General features: G+C 43.1%; 2 protein-coding genes across 5 annotated transcripts in view; one reads left to right on the top strand and one right to left on the bottom strand.

Annotated features, from left to right (window-relative positions):
- The window catches only part of LOC116035700 (nuclear receptor coactivator 3-like), a 33,120-nt gene extending 23,654 nt beyond the window's left edge, over positions 1-9,466 (top strand). The window contains exons 9-24 of one of the 4 annotated variants that reach the window (XM_036002141.1): positions 118-261; positions 1,203-1,350; positions 1,475-1,679; positions 1,716-2,040; positions 2,400-3,385; positions 3,482-3,605; positions 3,874-4,113; positions 4,275-4,481; positions 4,642-4,759; positions 4,915-5,086; positions 5,638-6,000; positions 6,187-6,441; positions 6,559-6,817; positions 6,915-7,107; positions 7,289-7,499; positions 7,655-9,466. In XM_036002141.1, the coding sequence (XP_035858034.1) occupies positions 118-261; positions 1,203-1,350; positions 1,475-1,679; positions 1,716-2,040; positions 2,400-3,385; positions 3,482-3,605; positions 3,874-4,113; positions 4,275-4,481; positions 4,642-4,759; positions 4,915-5,086; positions 5,638-6,000; positions 6,187-6,441; positions 6,559-6,817; positions 6,915-7,107; positions 7,289-7,499; positions 7,655-7,666 (3,962 nt within the window). In that variant the 3' untranslated portion in view covers positions 7,667-9,466. Of the gene's footprint in view, positions 1-117; positions 262-1,202; positions 1,351-1,474; positions 2,041-2,399; positions 3,386-3,481; positions 3,606-3,873; positions 4,114-4,274; positions 4,482-4,641; positions 4,760-4,914; positions 5,087-5,637; positions 6,001-6,186; positions 6,442-6,558; positions 6,818-6,914; positions 7,108-7,288; positions 7,500-7,654 lie in introns of all 4 variants that reach the window. The other 3 variants (XM_036002138.1, XM_036002139.1, XM_036002140.1) reach the window with 3 other exon arrangements.
- Positions 9,467-14,470: 5,004 nt separating this feature from the next.
- id1 (inhibitor of DNA binding 1, HLH protein) lies at positions 14,471-15,753 on the bottom strand. The gene is made up of 2 exons (XM_031278989.2): positions 15,256-15,753; positions 14,471-15,031 (listed from the first exon to the last, which is right to left on the bottom strand). The coding sequence occupies exons 1-2, from the start codon at positions 15,616-15,618 to the stop codon at positions 14,996-14,998; spliced, it is 399 nt and encodes a 132-aa protein (XP_031134849.1). The 5' UTR covers positions 15,619-15,753; the 3' UTR covers positions 14,471-14,995.
- Positions 15,754-17,821: the final 2,068 nt, after the last annotated feature.

Raw genomic sequence — 17,821 nt, forward strand, 5'->3', positions numbered from 1 at the left:
GTCAAATTAGATATTTAGAGATGTACACCGTACTGTATGAGGCATATACACTACATGTAAAGTTCATCACTAGCCATTATCCTTTGTGTAATCCCCATGGTGCATCCTCTATTGCAGGTAAGCTGATTGAAATTGAACAGCAGGCCTCTCTTCACACCACTATGCGTCCAGGCTGGGAGGACCTAGTGAGGCGCTGCATGCAGATGTTCCTCCATCGAAGTGAGGGACAACCTTGGTCCTACAAACGGCACTATCAAGATGGTATATAATACTGCACCTCCCTACAATTTAACCTCCCTTGTCACCATCACTCAGTCGCTTCCACAAAAAGCCTAGCATTTGCGCATCTGGTGCTACATTTGTAGGTGTATGCGATAGCAACTTTATTTCCGCATTGGTTTTGCATGTAACTGGATTACCTAGAATGACACATGGTCAACATGGTCACAGACATTGGCAAAGGAATGAGCCATTATTATTGGCAATTATTGCCAATAATTGGCGTCAGGAAGGCAGGTTTGAGCATTGGCAAGAAGGCTGCAAAAGTATACAAGGAATGTACCAGTCATCTCATTAAAATGTTTGATATGTGGGACACTGCCCTTGCTAGATAAATAAGAGGCTAAAATCATGAATGAGTCATCTCCAGTACAACAGGAGACAATACCGGATGGAATAACACTCCTGACTTTATTGAATTTTCAGTATCGTTGTTACACCTTTGTAATGTCTCTTTGGTTTGGAGTTTTGTTCCACTCTTTCTTCTTCTTACTACTCAAACAGACAGCAGCCTCCGATCCTCTTCGTCGAACTATCACAGCTAAGCTGTAATTGCTGTTAATTCAGTCAGCTTCACATTAAAAGCAGTAATCACTGGAATGCTTTTAATTGTGGAGCAGCTACATGGCAGTTTTATTTGTTACCAGTGTTAGTGACTGATTGTAGAGCAAAAGGTTTTACCGTGCCTTTGTGTCGTGTGGAAAAAACATCTGTGTTGTGACTGCATCACAGGCTCTAACTATTTCCAGCACTCACAGTACAGAACTGCAAGCATATATCAACTATATGGACATTTTATCTTAAGTCCCTGCCACAACCTGTGACAGCTGTTTATTAGCGTTTTCTTTTCATGTTGGTGTGTGCATGCTTTGACCCGTTGTTAGCTGTTGTGGGGGGTGTTAATTCTCCTTTTTCTACTCTAGCTTTGCATAATGGCCATGCAGAGACCCCACTCTACCGCTTTTCGCTCGCTGATGGCACCCCTGTCACAGCCCAGACCAGGAGTGACCTCTGCAGGAATCCCAACACCAATGAGCCACACTCTTACCTCTCCACACACTTGCTACAAAGGTGCAAATGCTCTAACAATTGGATCTAGCAAGAATTATTTCTCCCAAATTGGGTGAATGTCTCACTATGTTTTTATGTGCTTTGTTCTGTTTTCAATTTTTGTTATTTACTGTATTCCCTTTAGGGAGCAAAATAGTTATCGTGGAAACCAGGGTGGAGGTATGAGGCCTCAACACATGGGTGTGAACAACCCCAACCAACAGATGAACATGGGCCCAGGAGGGAGCATGGGCATGAACAGGGGCTACGGCATGGCTGAACAGGGCAACATGCCACAAAGGGGAGTGCCTCCATACACTGGGGGCAACCGCATAAATCCCATGAACCAGATGAATCCCATGCATCAGATGAATCCCATGCATCAGATGAATCCCATGCATCAGATGAACAACATGGGGCTAATTAATCCGGTGAATCAAATGAATTCCATGCATCCAATGAACTCCTCCATGAACCAAATGGGTCCCATGAATCAGATGGGCCACCATGGCATGCATCAGCATCAGCACCAACATCAGCAGCAGATGAGTCCGTTCCATGGAGGTGGACCTGGAGGTGGAGGGTACGGGATGGGAATGACCAGTCCCCCCCAGGCCAGTCCAGGGATTAATGGCCCCCCACACAACGTCATGGGTTCACCCAGAGTCAGAGGAAGCCCCAAGATGGGTGCGAGCCCTTTCTCACCCGGAGGTATGAACCAAACCTTTGTAGAGCTCTCGAGAATTTAAATAAAAAATCACAACTTCTTAACTCACATTTTGTTACACTTGTGTTATTAACTTCATGGAAGGTGCCCTTGAGCATGGCACCTAATCCCCAACTGCTCGGGAGGCCATCCTGTGAGCCACCTCACTCTGACATCCCTCCATACATAATGCATGTGTTTATTATATATGTACACATTATAATATTTTATATATATATATAGACACACACAGTGTGACTGAACAAATATATACAATAGAGTGAAAATATAATGTGTATTTTCCCTTGCAGGATTAATAAATATTCTTCTTCTGATCACATGTCTCTGGTTGTGTCCTCTGCAGGTATGCTCTCTCCCATAAGCTCCAGTCATCCTGGTAACTCTGGAGGCGGAGGAGGAGGAGGCACCACCTTCTCCAGCAGCTCCTTGAATGCCCTCCAAGCCATTAGTGAGGGAGTGGGTAATCCGATGCCCTCCCCCCTCACCTCTCCTCACCCTCACAAGCCTGACAGCTCCCCGTGCATCAACTCCACAAACCAGGCAGCAGGGGGACCCTGTAAACTAAGCCTCCCAGCCTACTCTGACTCCAAGAGCCCAGGGAGCTCCCTGGGGGCTGGAGGAGAGCAGCAGTCTCAGCAACATCCACACACCCCCACCAGCGAGGGCCCTCCTGACAAGCCGGACAGCCAGGCCGGCAGAGAGGCGGGTCCAGCCGGGGGAGAATCCAACCGACGGGTCCCTGACACCAAGTGCCACAAGAAGCTTCTGCAGCTCCTCACCTCCCCTACAGATGAGCTAGTGCCACCTAGTCAAACACCTAGCTCTGGGCCCAGCTCCACACCTGAGGCTAAAGACGGAACAGCCGGCGTCACCAGTCCCTCCTCAACAGGAGTGTCCTCCTCCACGGGCGGGAATCACAACGCTGTGTCCTCTTCAGGCGGCACAGGACATTTAACAAGTCAGTCGCTACAGGAGAAGCACAAGATCCTCCACAAGCTTCTGCAGAATGGGCACACACCCGACGAGGTGGCTCGCATCACAGCCGAGGCCACTGGGAAGAGCAGCCTGGATTCGGGGGCATCGGAGCCTGAACCTGCAGCCACTGGAGGGGTTAGGGGATCAGAATCAAAGCAGGAGCAGCACAGCCCTAAGAAGGAGAAACCCCATGCCCTCCTTCACTACCTCCTCAATAAGGATGACTCTAAAGAAGGTGGTGATACCAAGCCAAAACTAGAGGAGCTTGAGGGGAGAGGAGCTCATGGGACAGCGGTCACCAGCTCGGACCCCCACTGCATGGATGGGAAGGTCAAGTTGGAGCCATCTGATGAGGTAAGGGTTTTGCCCAGGATAACTATTTGTTAGATGTAGTTTAAAATACCCAGTAGCGCATTGTTGTCTAATCATTCTTGTGTCTCGATGGTTCAGGCGGAGACCCTGGAGACCATTCTGGGTGTCCCAAGGAACAACTCTGGCTTCTACCCTGAACCAGAACCTAGAGCAGGGAAGGAAGTGGGAAACAAACTGGGAAATATGCCTGATAGTTTACATGGTAAGTCAGTCAGTATTGAGTATTTTGATCAAATCTAACACTGGACAGCAAAAAGGTTTTTGCTCTATGGAAAACACAAAATAGTATGCATGGCTGAGATTCTACAGTCATAGCGGCCTTGGCATATAGCATGTCAATTACTTTTTTAGGTCTTTCATGAGGTATCACAGTGTAGCTGCTTCCTTGTCAGTGGTAGTCTTAATCTTAGAATCTTGGAATCTCCTAAATGTGTGAGGGTATGTAATCTAACTAATTGTGTGTGTTTCAGATGGGGAGAGAGGTCCCATACCTTCAGCTCAGCGTAGTGCCTATCAAAGAGCCTTGTCCATGGATGCCAAGCCCATGGGTGGAGAGGGAGCAGTAGGAGGCGGGCTGGCCGGGAGACGGAACGTGCCCTGTCCCACATTGGTCAAACAGGAGAAGATAGATACTCCGATTCGACCTGGGCCCATTCCCAATGGTTTTCCAGGAGGCATGGGTGTGTGTCCACCACGGGGCAATCCAACAAGTAACTTAAACATTTATTTCTTAGCATACCCAAGACAGCCCTGCTTGCTATGAAGAACTGGGTTCCACAGAGTAGACCGCATGGGGATATTTATTTTCTCAATACTATTTTTTTATTTTATTTAGCTAACACTCGATGTTTGTGGTCCGTGTGTTGATCAGGAGGTATGGGCAGAGGAATGGGAATGCCTCAGCGGCCTCCCATTTCAGGTGACTGGGGGATGGCGAGGTCCAGCAGCAGCCCTGTGACCGGACCAGGACACCCTGGCATGGGTCGCTCTGGTCCAATGGGAGGACCCATGATCAACCGGTCCAACAGTGTACCTGGAAAAACCAGGTCTATGCTGCAGCAGCAACTCATGGATATGGGTATGTCGCATGTTGTGTGTGTTAAACCGTAACTAGGGAAAGTTTGGTGCTTGTACTTAATTGGTACGTACTTAATTGGCAATATGATAAAGTAATGTAAATGTCTGTGTTGTGTTTCCACTCTATATTGATCATACACTATCCATTTTTACCTCTGCAGGCACCAATGAAGCCAATATGGGTATGAGCCCATTTGGTGGACATGGGCCCCCTCCTCGGTCCCCCTCCTGGCCAGACTCTGCTATGGGAATGGAAAGACCACAGAATAACACTAACAGGTAAAGCTTTTGCACTGGTTCACACGCTATCCCTCTGAATCTTTTCCAAATTAGACCTTAAGCTAAATTCAGAAGGTGGTGTTAATGGTGTCTGTGATTGCAGTCTCCTTTTCTTGAAGTGATTCATTCATTTCCTGTGTCATTTGTTGTGTTAGGGAGCAGTTTGGGCACCCCCTGGAGCAGCTGCTTGGGCCCCTGGCCAACAGCGAGGGCCCGAGTGATGAACGGGCACTTCTTGACCAGTTGGACTCTCTGCTCAATACCACCGATGTCATTGCTCTACAGGAGATAGACCGAGCCCTAGGCATCCCTGAAATAGTAGGCCAGGTACAGGACTCACTACAGTGTATATATAATATACTGCATATACTCATTTTTTTAACAGGAAATTTTGGCACCAATGGGGCGTGGACCCAACTTCTGTTCTAAAAGTAATTCTAATTTATAAAGTGATTATTGAATAAAGCAGAAAGTGTTTGCAATCAATGCAAATTTTAAATTAATAGTTGTCCATTAAATGTTATGGCATGAAGTGGACAACTTGTTGCACTCTTGATTCAAGTAAATATGGAATTGATGATGAATTTATATTGTCCTCTCTGCTGTTCTAATTAGACAATTGAATGGGGGGGTCTCAACCTAATGCTAGCTTGCAGTAAATGTTATTAAGTTCCCAATGTTTTGTAGCTTCTGGTTGTGCAGGCCATCTGTAAGCCTGTTGTGATACTTGTGATTGTTATGCAGTTGTTTGATGAATATGTGTTTTATGTCTGTGCTCTGTAAGTAGTTTAATCACATAAATAGCCATATGCAGATTTGTGTTGATATTGCAGAAAAGTTCACAAACTAGAATGACATGCTACTTCCCTGTTCCCCAGACCCACGGACCTGAAGGCCACCAGCAGGGCCAGAATCGAGGCCAGGGTCGGTGCCCGCCATCAGAGCCTTTCCCAGGGCCAGCCTCCTCCTTAGGCATGGACCAAAAATCCATGTATAACCAAGGCTACGCTGGGCCCCCAGGGCCCTCCTCTATGGGCATGCAGCCTGGTTATGGTGGCAACACAATGCAAGGCCAGTCTCCTGGAGGCTTCAACCCCATGATGAATCAAGTAGGCCAGACAGGGAGCTTCCCTGGCATGGCGGGTATGGGCAACCCCCGTGCAAACATGATGCGACCTCGAATGATGACTGCCCCCAAGCCTCTCCGACTGCAGCTGCAGCAGAGACTGCAAGGACAGCAGGTGATCACACACACACACACACACACACACACACACACACACACAGATATCGTATCATTATATTAAAGATACAGCAGGTCAACTTGTGTCTTATGAGAAATCGGTGGCTTCTTGGCTGCTATGTTAATAGTGAACATAAAAAAAACAAACCTATTTAACTTGTCTTTGTCTTGTCTCATCTGGCAGTTTATGAACCAGACCCGACAGGGCATGAAGATGGAGCATGCTCCCGGAGGAACCCCTGCAATGCATTCAGGCATGCAGCCTGGTATGCAGCCTGGCATCCAGCCTGGCATGCAACCTGGCATCCAGCCTGGCATGCAACCTGGCATCCAGCCTGGCATCCAGCCTGGCATCCAGCCTGGCATCCAGCCTGGCATCCAGCCTGGCATGCAACCTGGTATCCAGCCTGGCATGCAACCTGCAAGCATGGGTGGTCAAGTATGTAGTCAGCACTTCCTCACATATAATGTAGTGTGCATTCACTTGCCACTTTTTAAACATCAGGCAAGTCACCATTTGTAGAATTAAGGTCAAAGTATTGATGTTTGTCTGCAGTCTGGTTTCCTGAACGCCCAGATGATGGCTCAGCGCAGCAGGGAGATGATGACCTTGCAGATGAGGAGGCAGCGGATGCTGATGCTGATGCAGCAGCAGCAACAGCAGCAGCAGCAGCAGCAGCAGCAGGGGCAGGGGGCAGCAAGAGGCTTCAGCCCTCCTCCAAATGTCACAGCACCAGGAGGCATAGACAGCCCCATCGGAGCCCCCCCTATGAACCAGCCTGGACAGCAGGGCTTTAACTATGGAGGTAACTATGGTGAGTTGACTGAGCCAAAGCTCTGCATCATTTCCTCCTGGATATTCAAGTTTCACACTGATGACTCTCTCGGTTGTTTTTGTTGCTGTACTTGCAGGGATGAACCAGCAGGGGGACCCATCATTCATGGCTCCAGGTAGCAGCCCACCAGCAAACATGATGCAAGGACGAATGGGAGGTCCTCCTCAGAACACCATGATGCCAGGGATGCAGGGCAATCCACAGGGAGGGCCCATGTACCAGTCTGGAGACATGAAAGGCTGGCCACAGGGTGGCATGTCACGCAGCAAGTATGTAGCCTTAGGCTCCCTTGAGTAAAATTATTTAGAGTCACCAATTATTTAAGTGTTTGTAGTTAATTATCACCATTTAAGCACCATACTGAAAAGGCTTTTCCTTGGGTAATGATTCTATAAGTTGCAGAGGTAAATTACATGTGTCAAAACCTATTTTATTTTTCTGGTTTTCCAGCACATACCCCCAGCAACAGTTTCCCCAGCAGGGCAACCAGGGCCAGTTTGGACCCATGATGATGAACACCTCAATGGGTGGACCCGGGCCAGTCACTGGGGCCGGTGCAGGACAGATTGGCCAAATACCAGGACAGAGGCAGGGCCAGATGCAGGGCCAAATAGGCATGAACCCCATGGGAATGGGCAGAATGCCAATGGGACCTGATCAGGTAGGTAACACATTGACACATTCGGAGTACAGTGGCTTTACATGATAGTCAGCTGATGTTTTAAAACACAGTTGAGATATCAAACATGTAAAGGGAAATTTTCTTTTTTCAACCCCTAGAAAAGTTTGCACATCTCACTGTTTTTCTCTCTGCAGAAGTATTGCTGAGGACCTGTGGTTGATAGCAGAATCTGGAGCCTTTCAGCTGTGGCAGAGCGATCTGAGCCCCGAGAGCTGGACCTACACAAACACACACATAGCAGGAGTTCTCCAGCATAAAACATGACGCAGTAGACTTGGCACAATACACTGCTACTCCTGGAGGAAGTGGGCTACAAGGACAAACATTGGGCTTCATCCCCAACTGAAGCCTCACATACTGTAACCCCGTTAAAGTGATGCACAAACACAAAATATCAGTGCATGTGGGTGAGCTAATGTTTGTGTGCGTTCACATGAATGACCTGGAGCTGTCGGGCAGTATTCAGGGTCAGAGCCAGGCTACAGAACGAGACTATGGTACAACTAGCTGTGGCTGCACTTTACCTGGAAGCTTCTGTGTAACAAAGATTGATGCAATATTTTTTCATCATTACAGCCTTACTAGAGATTTAATGCCTTCACAACAAATGGTTTCTTTTTTTCTTCTTATCCTTTGGATGCACCTCATTCGTGAAGTCATCGGAGGCTATAAGCACAGTTAACTATGTTATGCAGATTGGAGCAATAACTCTATGCTTTAGACTGTAACTGAGCATCATAACACCTGTTATAAGCAAACAAATGGTACTGCAGTATTAGATGTCTCAAATGTCCTCTGTGAATATGAATTGTAAATATTCTACAAAATATATCAAACATACTTTTTAAAGGCCCATTATTGCACAAAGTATGAGACCTGGTTGTATTTTTGTGTCCCATAGGTCAATACTGATTTGGTTGATTTGCTTTTTTTTTTTATGCCCTTGCAAATATTGCAGGTGTGTTTGAGGTTTCTTCCCCTTGTTTGTCATTTTCTGAATGCTGTATTTTTTATTTTTCCGAAAAGTCATGTATTCCATGTTTTAGCAAAGCACTTTTACTTGTGATGAGTATCTGATGAGTTGAAGGTTTGAGCTTTCACACTGTCAGAGGTTTTATTGGAAGGTGGGGGAGGTGAATTCTGTCAGGACAGTCCATTACATAGAACCATGTGATTTTGTTGTGTTCTGTGTGAGGTGAGCTGTATAGATTTTGTCTGCAGTACAGTGAAGACATGAAATGCACTCCTCCATGTACCAACAAGCCTGGTTCTTGCAATGTTCTCCCCCTCCCACCAGCTCTGTCTGTCGAGTGTATTTTTATTCACACTATCTTCTTTTGACTGTTATTCTCAACTTGCTCAATCTACCTTTTTAACATGCGCAATCCAAAGATATTTTTCCACATCTCTGTATAGTTTCTGAAATTTCTGGTGTACATTTTTTATGATATGCGTTATATTTAGTCTGATAGTAAATGGGTACACATCATGGATCTGTAAAAGCAGTTGATGGGTTTTGTACTGAGGGCATAAGGAGCATGGAGCTAAGTTGTTCCACAGTGGAGGGTGGGGGGGGGCTGGCTATCGGTGCAGTGCGAAGAGGACTGGAAACTCTCAACCCCACAGCAGAAAGTTTTTACATCCAGAAAAAAAGCATGTTTTGCTGTGAAAGAGAAATACCAATGGAATGAAATCCACTTCAAGACATATCAATATATCTTCTATCTTTCAGGAAACAACTTCATTTTATGTCCAGATTTTGTTACTTCAAGAAAAAAAGGAACTTTGTAGAGTTTGAATGAAGTGCAAAAAGAAGCAAGAGATCATTTGGTTTTTTTGTTCTTTATTTGGAGGTAAGATAAGCTGTCATCTTACAGGATGTATATTACAGATTTTTTTCTGTTGTTGATATTGATGTAAATACAAATTTATATTTAAACACTCTTGACTCTGGTTCTCTGATCATCTTCTGACTCTGCAATTTACTAAATCTGACTCTAGTAACAGTAATTATCAGCCAATGTATTGCATTGGCAAACAAAGCTGATGAGGGCTGCCACTGTCAGGTTATTGCAAATTGTTAATGAAGAACGTATCCATTCCCAGGTGTATGTGTAATATTCTTCTGTCAGAAAAAAATGAATTGAATTTCAATATTACACTCTGCTTAGTATTGTAATGTGGAAAACTTGCCTATTCAGCCTATTATAAAGCCTATACAGTGTAATGCACTAACCTCCAAACAGTGTACACACAGACAGTGGTGGAAGAAGCAAGTAAAAAAATAATGATAGAACAGTATATAAATAGAAGAGATTTGATAGACTGAGGCAGAGTGGTGGAAAAAGTATTGAGATCTTTTATTAAGTAAAAGTAACAATACCACATTGTAAAAATACTCCATTACAAGTAAGAGTCCTGTATTTATTGCCAAGTAGGTTTTTCACTTAGTAGGAATTTGCCTCTGTGTTTGGTGCATGCATAAACATATTAAAAGGAAATAAACAATAAAGCAAAGTACTGCAACAGATAAAAACATAAATATAGACTAGAAATATTATAATAAACAATATGTAAAAGACACTATAACAAGTGAAAGGGAAAGTACAGAAGTATTATTGGCAAACAGACTAAAATGGAAGTAGTCAATCTGCAGAAAAATGCATCCTGTGACTGACATAATAAGACATTATTAGATTGTTAATACTAATCACCATCAGTAGTATTTTACTGCTGTAGCTAGTTGAAGTGGAGCTAGTTTGATAGTTTAATCTGGTAATTACCAAAGGTCAGCCAGTATACACATCCCAGGATACATTTGGGGGTCATGAGATGATTATCAATGGAGTTGGAAAAAAGATTAAAAGTGCTGACACGTTTAGAGGGGAACTCTTTCTTAGGTGTAACTGCTAAATACCCTAGAAACGCCCCGCATTGTAGTTAAGCATAGTACTTAAGTTAATGACATTTTTAATATTAAATTATCAAGAAATATTTTTAAGCCAGCAGGAAGACATGATGACACCAGCACCATATTACAGTTTTTTTCCAACTGCTTAGACACGTTTTCTAAACTGTGTCTCCTTTTTTCAAAACTCTACACACAATTCCCAAAACTGCACACACAAAATGCTAAATGCCTCACATCTCCTTCAACATGAAACACTGCATTCAAAATGCCATAAACACATCTCAAAATGAAGCATTTGCATCAAATGGCAAACACTTTTTTCATAATAATACATTTTTGGATATACCATGTACACACTGTTGTTCTTTCTTTCTTTATTTTGGATAGCCCCTTGAGATGTACCATCTCATTTTCAAGGGGGTCCTTTCAATCACTGTTAGAAAATAACAACCAGAGCCACACATGCTCAAAACATGACATTACACAATAACACATATAAACAGAAAGACATCACAAAAATAAACAAACTCAACAAGACATCATTCACAGTATGCTCCCCCCCTCCAAGTCCACCACCTCCCCAAATTATACAATAAATTACATGGTTACATTGACAGTAATAAGTAATAAGTCCTCATAAGCTGTTCATATAATAATAGTAATAATAGAACAGCATAATAATACAGCATTCAGATGAACCCAAAAAAAAAAAAAAAAAAATTGAGAAACCTCAATTAAAACATGAACATGGTATCTTTAAATATAAAAATAATGCCGCTTTAAATTAATGTAACGATGTAATAGATTTCAATGACAATGGAAGGTTATTCCAGTCCATAGGAGCTTTATGACAAAATGCTCTTCTCCCAATTCCCCGATGTATTCTTGGTATAGCAAAAAATGGATGGAGCAAGTGTCGTATGGGATGGACTGAGATGTGTCTAACAAAATATTGTTGAAGATAAGGGGGACATTTATTGGCATAATTAATGCAACTAAAAATAAACATAAACCAGTGGTACCTTCTTCTTTCTTTAGGTTGGAGCCAGTCCAATTTTTCATAGAGCGTACAATGATGTGTCATAAATGGATACCTTAAAACAAATCTACATATGGAATTAAATAAAAGATCTAAAGCATTAAGAGAAGTAACACTTGATATGAGGTAAACAATATCAGCATAATCAATCAGTGGTGATAGAAGTTGCTGTGCAATGCGCTTTCTTGTATCAAATGTAAAGCAATGAATTGTTCTAAATCTAAAGCTCTTTTGTCTTTCATAAGCTTATATCTACATTTACAATGTTCTAGAGTGACAGTAACCTGCTGAGAGGGGTTGAAAAGTGTAAGCAACAATGCAATGTTACAGTAAAACAGAAAATATTTATTGGGCAAAACATCACGTTTGTAAGAGTAGCACAGCATTGTATACAGTAGCATGAAACAAGAAAACAAAAGTACAAACCTATGTAAACCAAAGGTATCATATTTATAATAAAGAATATGTGTGTGTGTGTGTGTGTGTGTGTGTGTGTGTGTGTGTGTGCGTGCTTGTGTGTCAGGGCAGGGGGGGAGGGGTGTAGGTATTGTATGCAAAACAAAGTCTGATTGATTTGTAATGCTGAACTAGTCATTAGATAGTTGCATGCCTGTTCTCATTTCTGAAGGTTTGAAGTAAAGCTACTCAAGATGGGCTTCTCTCATTGGTCAATCTGTGGTTGATCACATGATGAATAAGTGTGGCCCTGATTTCATCAGAGATGGCTCTCCTTTCTTTTCTTCCCTCCTCCTCCTGCTCCTCCTCCTCCTCCTCCTCCTCCTCCCCCCTTGCTCTCTGTCCATTGTTGGCATCCATTGTGCAAAACAGGTAATCTGACCTTTGACCTCTGTATAGGCCTATACTAAAGCAGTGATTGGTTAGTGTTCAGTTAAGCATAATGTGTTTGCACATGTGAGGAGTGTGTGTGTGTGTGTGTGTGTGTGTGTGTGTGTGTGTGTGTGTGTGTGTGTGTGTGTCCTGGTAAATAAGTGTAGCATTTTGATTGGTTGTGTTTGGAAAAGGAAAGCAAGTCACATCCTGTTAGATATTTGTGTCTTAGGTAGAGAATTGTGTGTAGTGTTTTGAATATGGTGTTTTATGCAACTGAAAACTGAGTGAAAGGCTGAGAAATAGCTTATGGTTTTGGAGATTTGGTGTGTAGTTTTGCACTTTGAGTGAGAGGTTTCAAAAATATTGTGACATGAAAAGATTTTGTGTGTAAGCAGTTGGAAAAAAACTGTAACAAATAGAGCTTTTCACGTCACAGTTACCAGAAGGGGACGCTGTTGTCTACTAATGTCCTCTCCAACTATCTATTGCCACACACACACACACACACAGGCTTTTTTATCCTGCAATTCATTCCATGCTCGCAACAGGGCGCTAACTAGAGGAGCATTGAAGGAAGGGACATGAGGTTTGATTCATATTTATAGACTGACGTATTAAAATAATAATAAGAATTAAGAATTAAGCACATATAAAAGCCAACACACGGGCCTAATTGGATTTAATGTAATAAAATATTGAGTACACTACACACCTATTATGGGGGACCACAATAGCCTGGTCTTTATTTTCTCCACAGCTCAACCAGATTACGTAAAAGGGATTTGTATCTGCAATGTAGATTATATGATAAATTATATGTGATTACTGATTAGAAATTCATAGCTATACATGTTTCAGTATAAACAAAAAAAAACATTAAAGAATTGTATATGTTAAACAATTCTGTTCAACTACTTATGGACACTTCTCTAACAGTCCAAGCAGTGTATGTTTCAACAAAAAAAAAGTGTATATATTAATAGCAAATTTAGAACATATGACTGTGCTGTGGGAATATCTCTCTCTCTCTCTCTCTCTCTCTCTCTCTCTCTCTCTCTCTCTGTCTGTTGGCTTGGTTCCCGGCCCATCTGCGGCCTGGCCCGTGGATTACTGTTTGTTAATGTTTCAATCAGCTGTGTGTTGAGGAATGTGGAGCTATTTAACCTGAACTTCCCCAGGTGTGCCGAGGCGCCGCTCAGTCTGGGCCCCGCCGCCCTCCCCTGCCCTTGGCACAAAGCTATCACACAAACACAATCACACACTGGCCACGCCGGGGCTGCAGCTGTGCGCATCGCACCGCAGGGAAATGGGAAAAACATTGCACCAGGGAGACAGAATAAATCTTATAACAAATCGCCTCGCCAAAGCCATTTTAACCCCTGCAGTGCCGAGAGCGACTAAAACTGCTGATTTACACGATAACATCTTGAAACACCATATTTAAATGGATGTTTTATGGAGTCAAACAAACTTTAACCTTATTTATTCGTTTTTTTCTTTCTTAATAAACCACCTTACATCGCTTGATCTTTGTCAGGGAGTTTGTTAAATACGTGTTGAATCTTAAATCATCTTGGAGGGGAAAAATACATTTGTCATGACTGCGATGATTGTATTTAATACTAAACTTCAAACTGCCTCAATTTGTCAAGATGTTTAGACTTGACGATTTAACATGATACTTCCTCTTGTAATGTGATACGGTAATGACCCATAGAGAGGCAAATTACCAATTTAACTGGCTATGAGCCATTATGTTGACCACCAGCTTTAGTTTTATGTTACCTGATTGACTTAACAGCCTCTTCTAGGTGTAGCATTTTTTTTTTATTGACAACCACTTTACACCCCCTAGTACTCAGATCAGCAACACGATAAGCTATTCAGATGAATGTGAGTAGGCCTGCTATCAATCACAATGATAATATGGCTATAACAGCACATAATAATCACCAGGGTGTCAGATTTCACAACTATGGTTCTAGTTTTTGCAAAGAAAGACAATGAAACTCTCCAGGTGGGCCTGTATGATATAGCACCTAATATACTGTTCTTTCTCTCTCACACATACACACACACACACACACACACACACACACACACACACACACACACACACACACACACACACACACACACACACACGACGAATACAATGACACAGAAGAATTCTTGTTCAAAAATAATTGTCTTGTTTTAATAAAAACACAAATAAGGTACATTGTAAGAAAACAATATCTGCACATAGTGTGGCATTGTAATATACAATACAGTTTGTCGCTCAGTAATCTGAGAAATGTATTTTTTTCTTTTACAAAATGTTGAATATCTCTATAAAGTTTACACAAGATACAAAGAGCGTAACAGAAACATTAGCTTTCTTTAGAAACTCTACAAGCAACGAGCGATGCTGGTTGCACTGAACTGGTCTTGGTCCCCCGGCTAACCCAGTCTATCTGGACACCGCCGGTCTTCTTCTCTCAGGGCCCTCTGATCAATCGAGAGCCTTGAGTGACAGAGATCCTCGCCACCGGAGGATGTCCACGCAACGTTATTTTACTAGCACTGGGAGTTTTAAACGTCCCTACACAGTTTAAGGTTTTTTATAGATGTGGTCGAGAAGTCACATCAGATAGCCTTGTTTGTTCTTCGCGGTGCTCGCTATGGGGTGATGGTGCGAAGCCCCACGAGCTCTTAACGACACATAATCCTGTCATCTGAGCATCCATTCTGCGGGGAAAGAGAAAAGAAGGTTGATTAGTACATCTGCGTTACATGGATATAAAGAAGTCGCAAGCAAATCTTGTGCGCAAAAGAGACTTTTACGCACGGATTTAGCAACTTTACGCACGCGTACTGACGTTCAAAAACATATGTTACAGTGGTGCAGGGAGCTCTGTGGGACACCGAGCCCTTCTCAGATTAATTCTGCGGTATAGTGATGAGATATTTACCTCCACTGCTATGCTAGCGATCTCTGCGTTAAGGGTGGTCAGCGGTGTGCGGGTGACGCTGTTGGCGGAGTGCTGGCGGCTCTTCTCCGGCTCGTCCAGCTCGACCTGCAGGTCCCAGATGTAGTCGATGACGTGCTGCAGGATTTCCACTTTGCTGGCCTTCTTGTTGGTTGGCAGGGTGGGCACGAGCTCCTTCAACTTGCTGTAGCAGCTGTTCATGTCGTGAAGGAAGGCGCTCATCTGCTCGTCCAGCAGCGGAATCTTGCACTTGGAGATGGTCAAGCTCTGCTCGGACAAGCAGCGCACCATGTCCTCACCGCCGACCTTGCTCTTCAGGGCGCAGGTAGATCCGACAACCTTCATCTTGATTAGTGTAGGAGGTGTAGTTTCCAAAAATGACGAGGGGTTAAGGTAAAGTAGTTGAGCAATGAGGCTTCTCCTCCTCTTAGAGATCTTGGCAATGCTATGTTGACAGTTTGCAACATCCACATGGGCAAACCTCCTCGGCTTTATAGCCGAGAAGGAGCCGGGGGCGTGCTAGAGTCGTCATGTTTGAAGACAGTAAACCAATGAGACAGCTGCGTTTGTATTAATGGGTCGGTCCACAACAGCACTTTCAGCCAATGGCCACTCTTGCCTGGTTATCGGATTTACAATCTGTTTGAGGGATGGCGTTACAAATGGAAACAAATGTGTGTCTTTTATGGGTAATATGTGGGAATCCAGCTGTCCATGGCTTGGGGACTCTGCAGGTGTAGATTGCCTGGGGACAGTTAAGGGGTGGTGAATGCCTGGGTATGCACTGTGAGAATGTGTGTGGGATGGGACAGGATGAATACGATGAATGGCTAATGATAATTAGGCTACCACAGTGTCCTAGATTTGCCTCTCACAATTGCTGATGGCACTGCAGATGTGGATGACAATAGTACAGTAAAGTAAGACAATGGATGACATAGAGTGGCCAAACAATTCTGGGAAAAGATTGAACTTTTTGTTCACTTTAATTAGTTCAGGATAATGAAGTTAGTTTGAGTGTGGAATGCAGTCACTAAAGACTGCATTCAGCCGTTTACTGAATTTATCTGATTAGTTAAATAACGTTACTATTTGCGGACAAGTTGTTTTCGAAAATGTACTGCACACACTCATATCCACACCACGTCTCCCTGCTTTTTAAACTCAAAGCGTCCTTTATGCTCACAAACTGGACTTCTCTCGCAGCACAGACTCTCCTTTTCCTGCTTCATGTGCTGAAGGCAGCTCAGTGTGAGCAGCAGCTTCACGGATTCCTTCACATGTTTCTGCAGTGTGTGCTCAGCCTTGTGTGTGCACACTCAGATCGCATCGCTCTGTTCTGAATCTTCCCCCCAGATTGTCCAAACAAGCCCGAGCAGACTGGCAGGCGCCAGCGCGGTGACGTCACCCATTCATTCGAGCCTTGACGCCTGTCAGCCTGGCGCCGATCGGGCGGTCTCCATGGAGACGTCAAACAAGAGAGCTCGCACTCCGCACTCCTCCATTCACCTGCGAGGCGCGCGGAACCCTGAGAACAAGCCGGCTCCGGAGCTTTGTCGTTCATTTATCACCTAAAGCAGCGGGGTGAGATTACCGCCCAGCGCACCTGCAGAGCCGAGGCTGTCAGAGAGGAGGGGAAAGGCTCAGCATTATGTTGTTACTGCATTTCAACACAGAATAACGGCTGCATTCCTCCACACAGCCCACCGGACTTCTGTGGTTACTTTAAAACCTTTTATAATTCATTTATGTCATGCATTTTATTTGCAAGAATTCAGCTACTCTCTTGTCAATGATGACAAATTTGTTATGTCAAATAGTGTTGACTACAACATGCATCAGACTAATTTAGGTAATATAAATTTAACTCTATATTCTTTTAAGGAATAACACAAAGAGTAAATTGTATTCCCCAAAAACGTGTTTTATTTAATTTACTGACTTATTACTTCATGTAGCTGTTTTACTATTTTCCACTAAAATGTTGCAGAAACTACTTTAGTAACATTAAACTAATAAGTGGAAGAGGTATTCAGATCCTCCATATAAATAAAAGTAGAAATGCTGATTAAAAAAACAATCCATTACAAGTTGCCTGCATTCCAAAGCTTACTTAAGTAAAACTGAGTATTATCAGTACCCATTCATTAAGCAAGACAATGGCCCCTTTCAGCGTCATATTATTGTATATTATATTATTGGAGTATCGTTACTGATCTATTAATGTGTACACATAATGTATTTTAATATTGTGTGAATGTGAAGCTATTTTGCTTACTGTTGGTTAGTGATAGTTTAATCTTTAGCCATGCATCACAGTTTATATCCAGATCATATTTTATATGGGAAATCAGAATATGTAAAATAACCAGTAACTTTAGCTGTAAAATACAGTAAAACAATATGTGCCCGCTGAAATGTAATAGAGTAGAAATATAAAGTAGCATGAAATAGAAATAATCAAGTAAAGTTCAAGTACCTCAAAATTATACTTAGGCACATTCCTTGACTAAATGTACTTAGTTGCATTCCACCACTGTATAATACC

This window comes from Sander lucioperca, chromosome 6, assembly GCF_008315115.2.
Source record: "Sander lucioperca isolate FBNREF2018 chromosome 6, SLUC_FBN_1.2, whole genome shotgun sequence".
NCBI lineage: Eukaryota > Metazoa > Chordata > Actinopteri > Perciformes > Percidae > Sander > Sander lucioperca.

Excerpts from the sequence above, each read along its gene's own strand:
- id1 (XM_031278989.2), bottom strand. The coding sequence starts at position 15,618 with ATGAAGGTTGTCGGATCTACCTGCGCCCTGAAGAGCAAGGTCGGCGGT. Across the intron at positions 15,032-15,255 it reads TCGCTAGCATAGCAGTGGAG|AATGGATGCTCAGATGACAG; the intron begins GTAAATATCTCA and ends CTTTCCCCGCAG.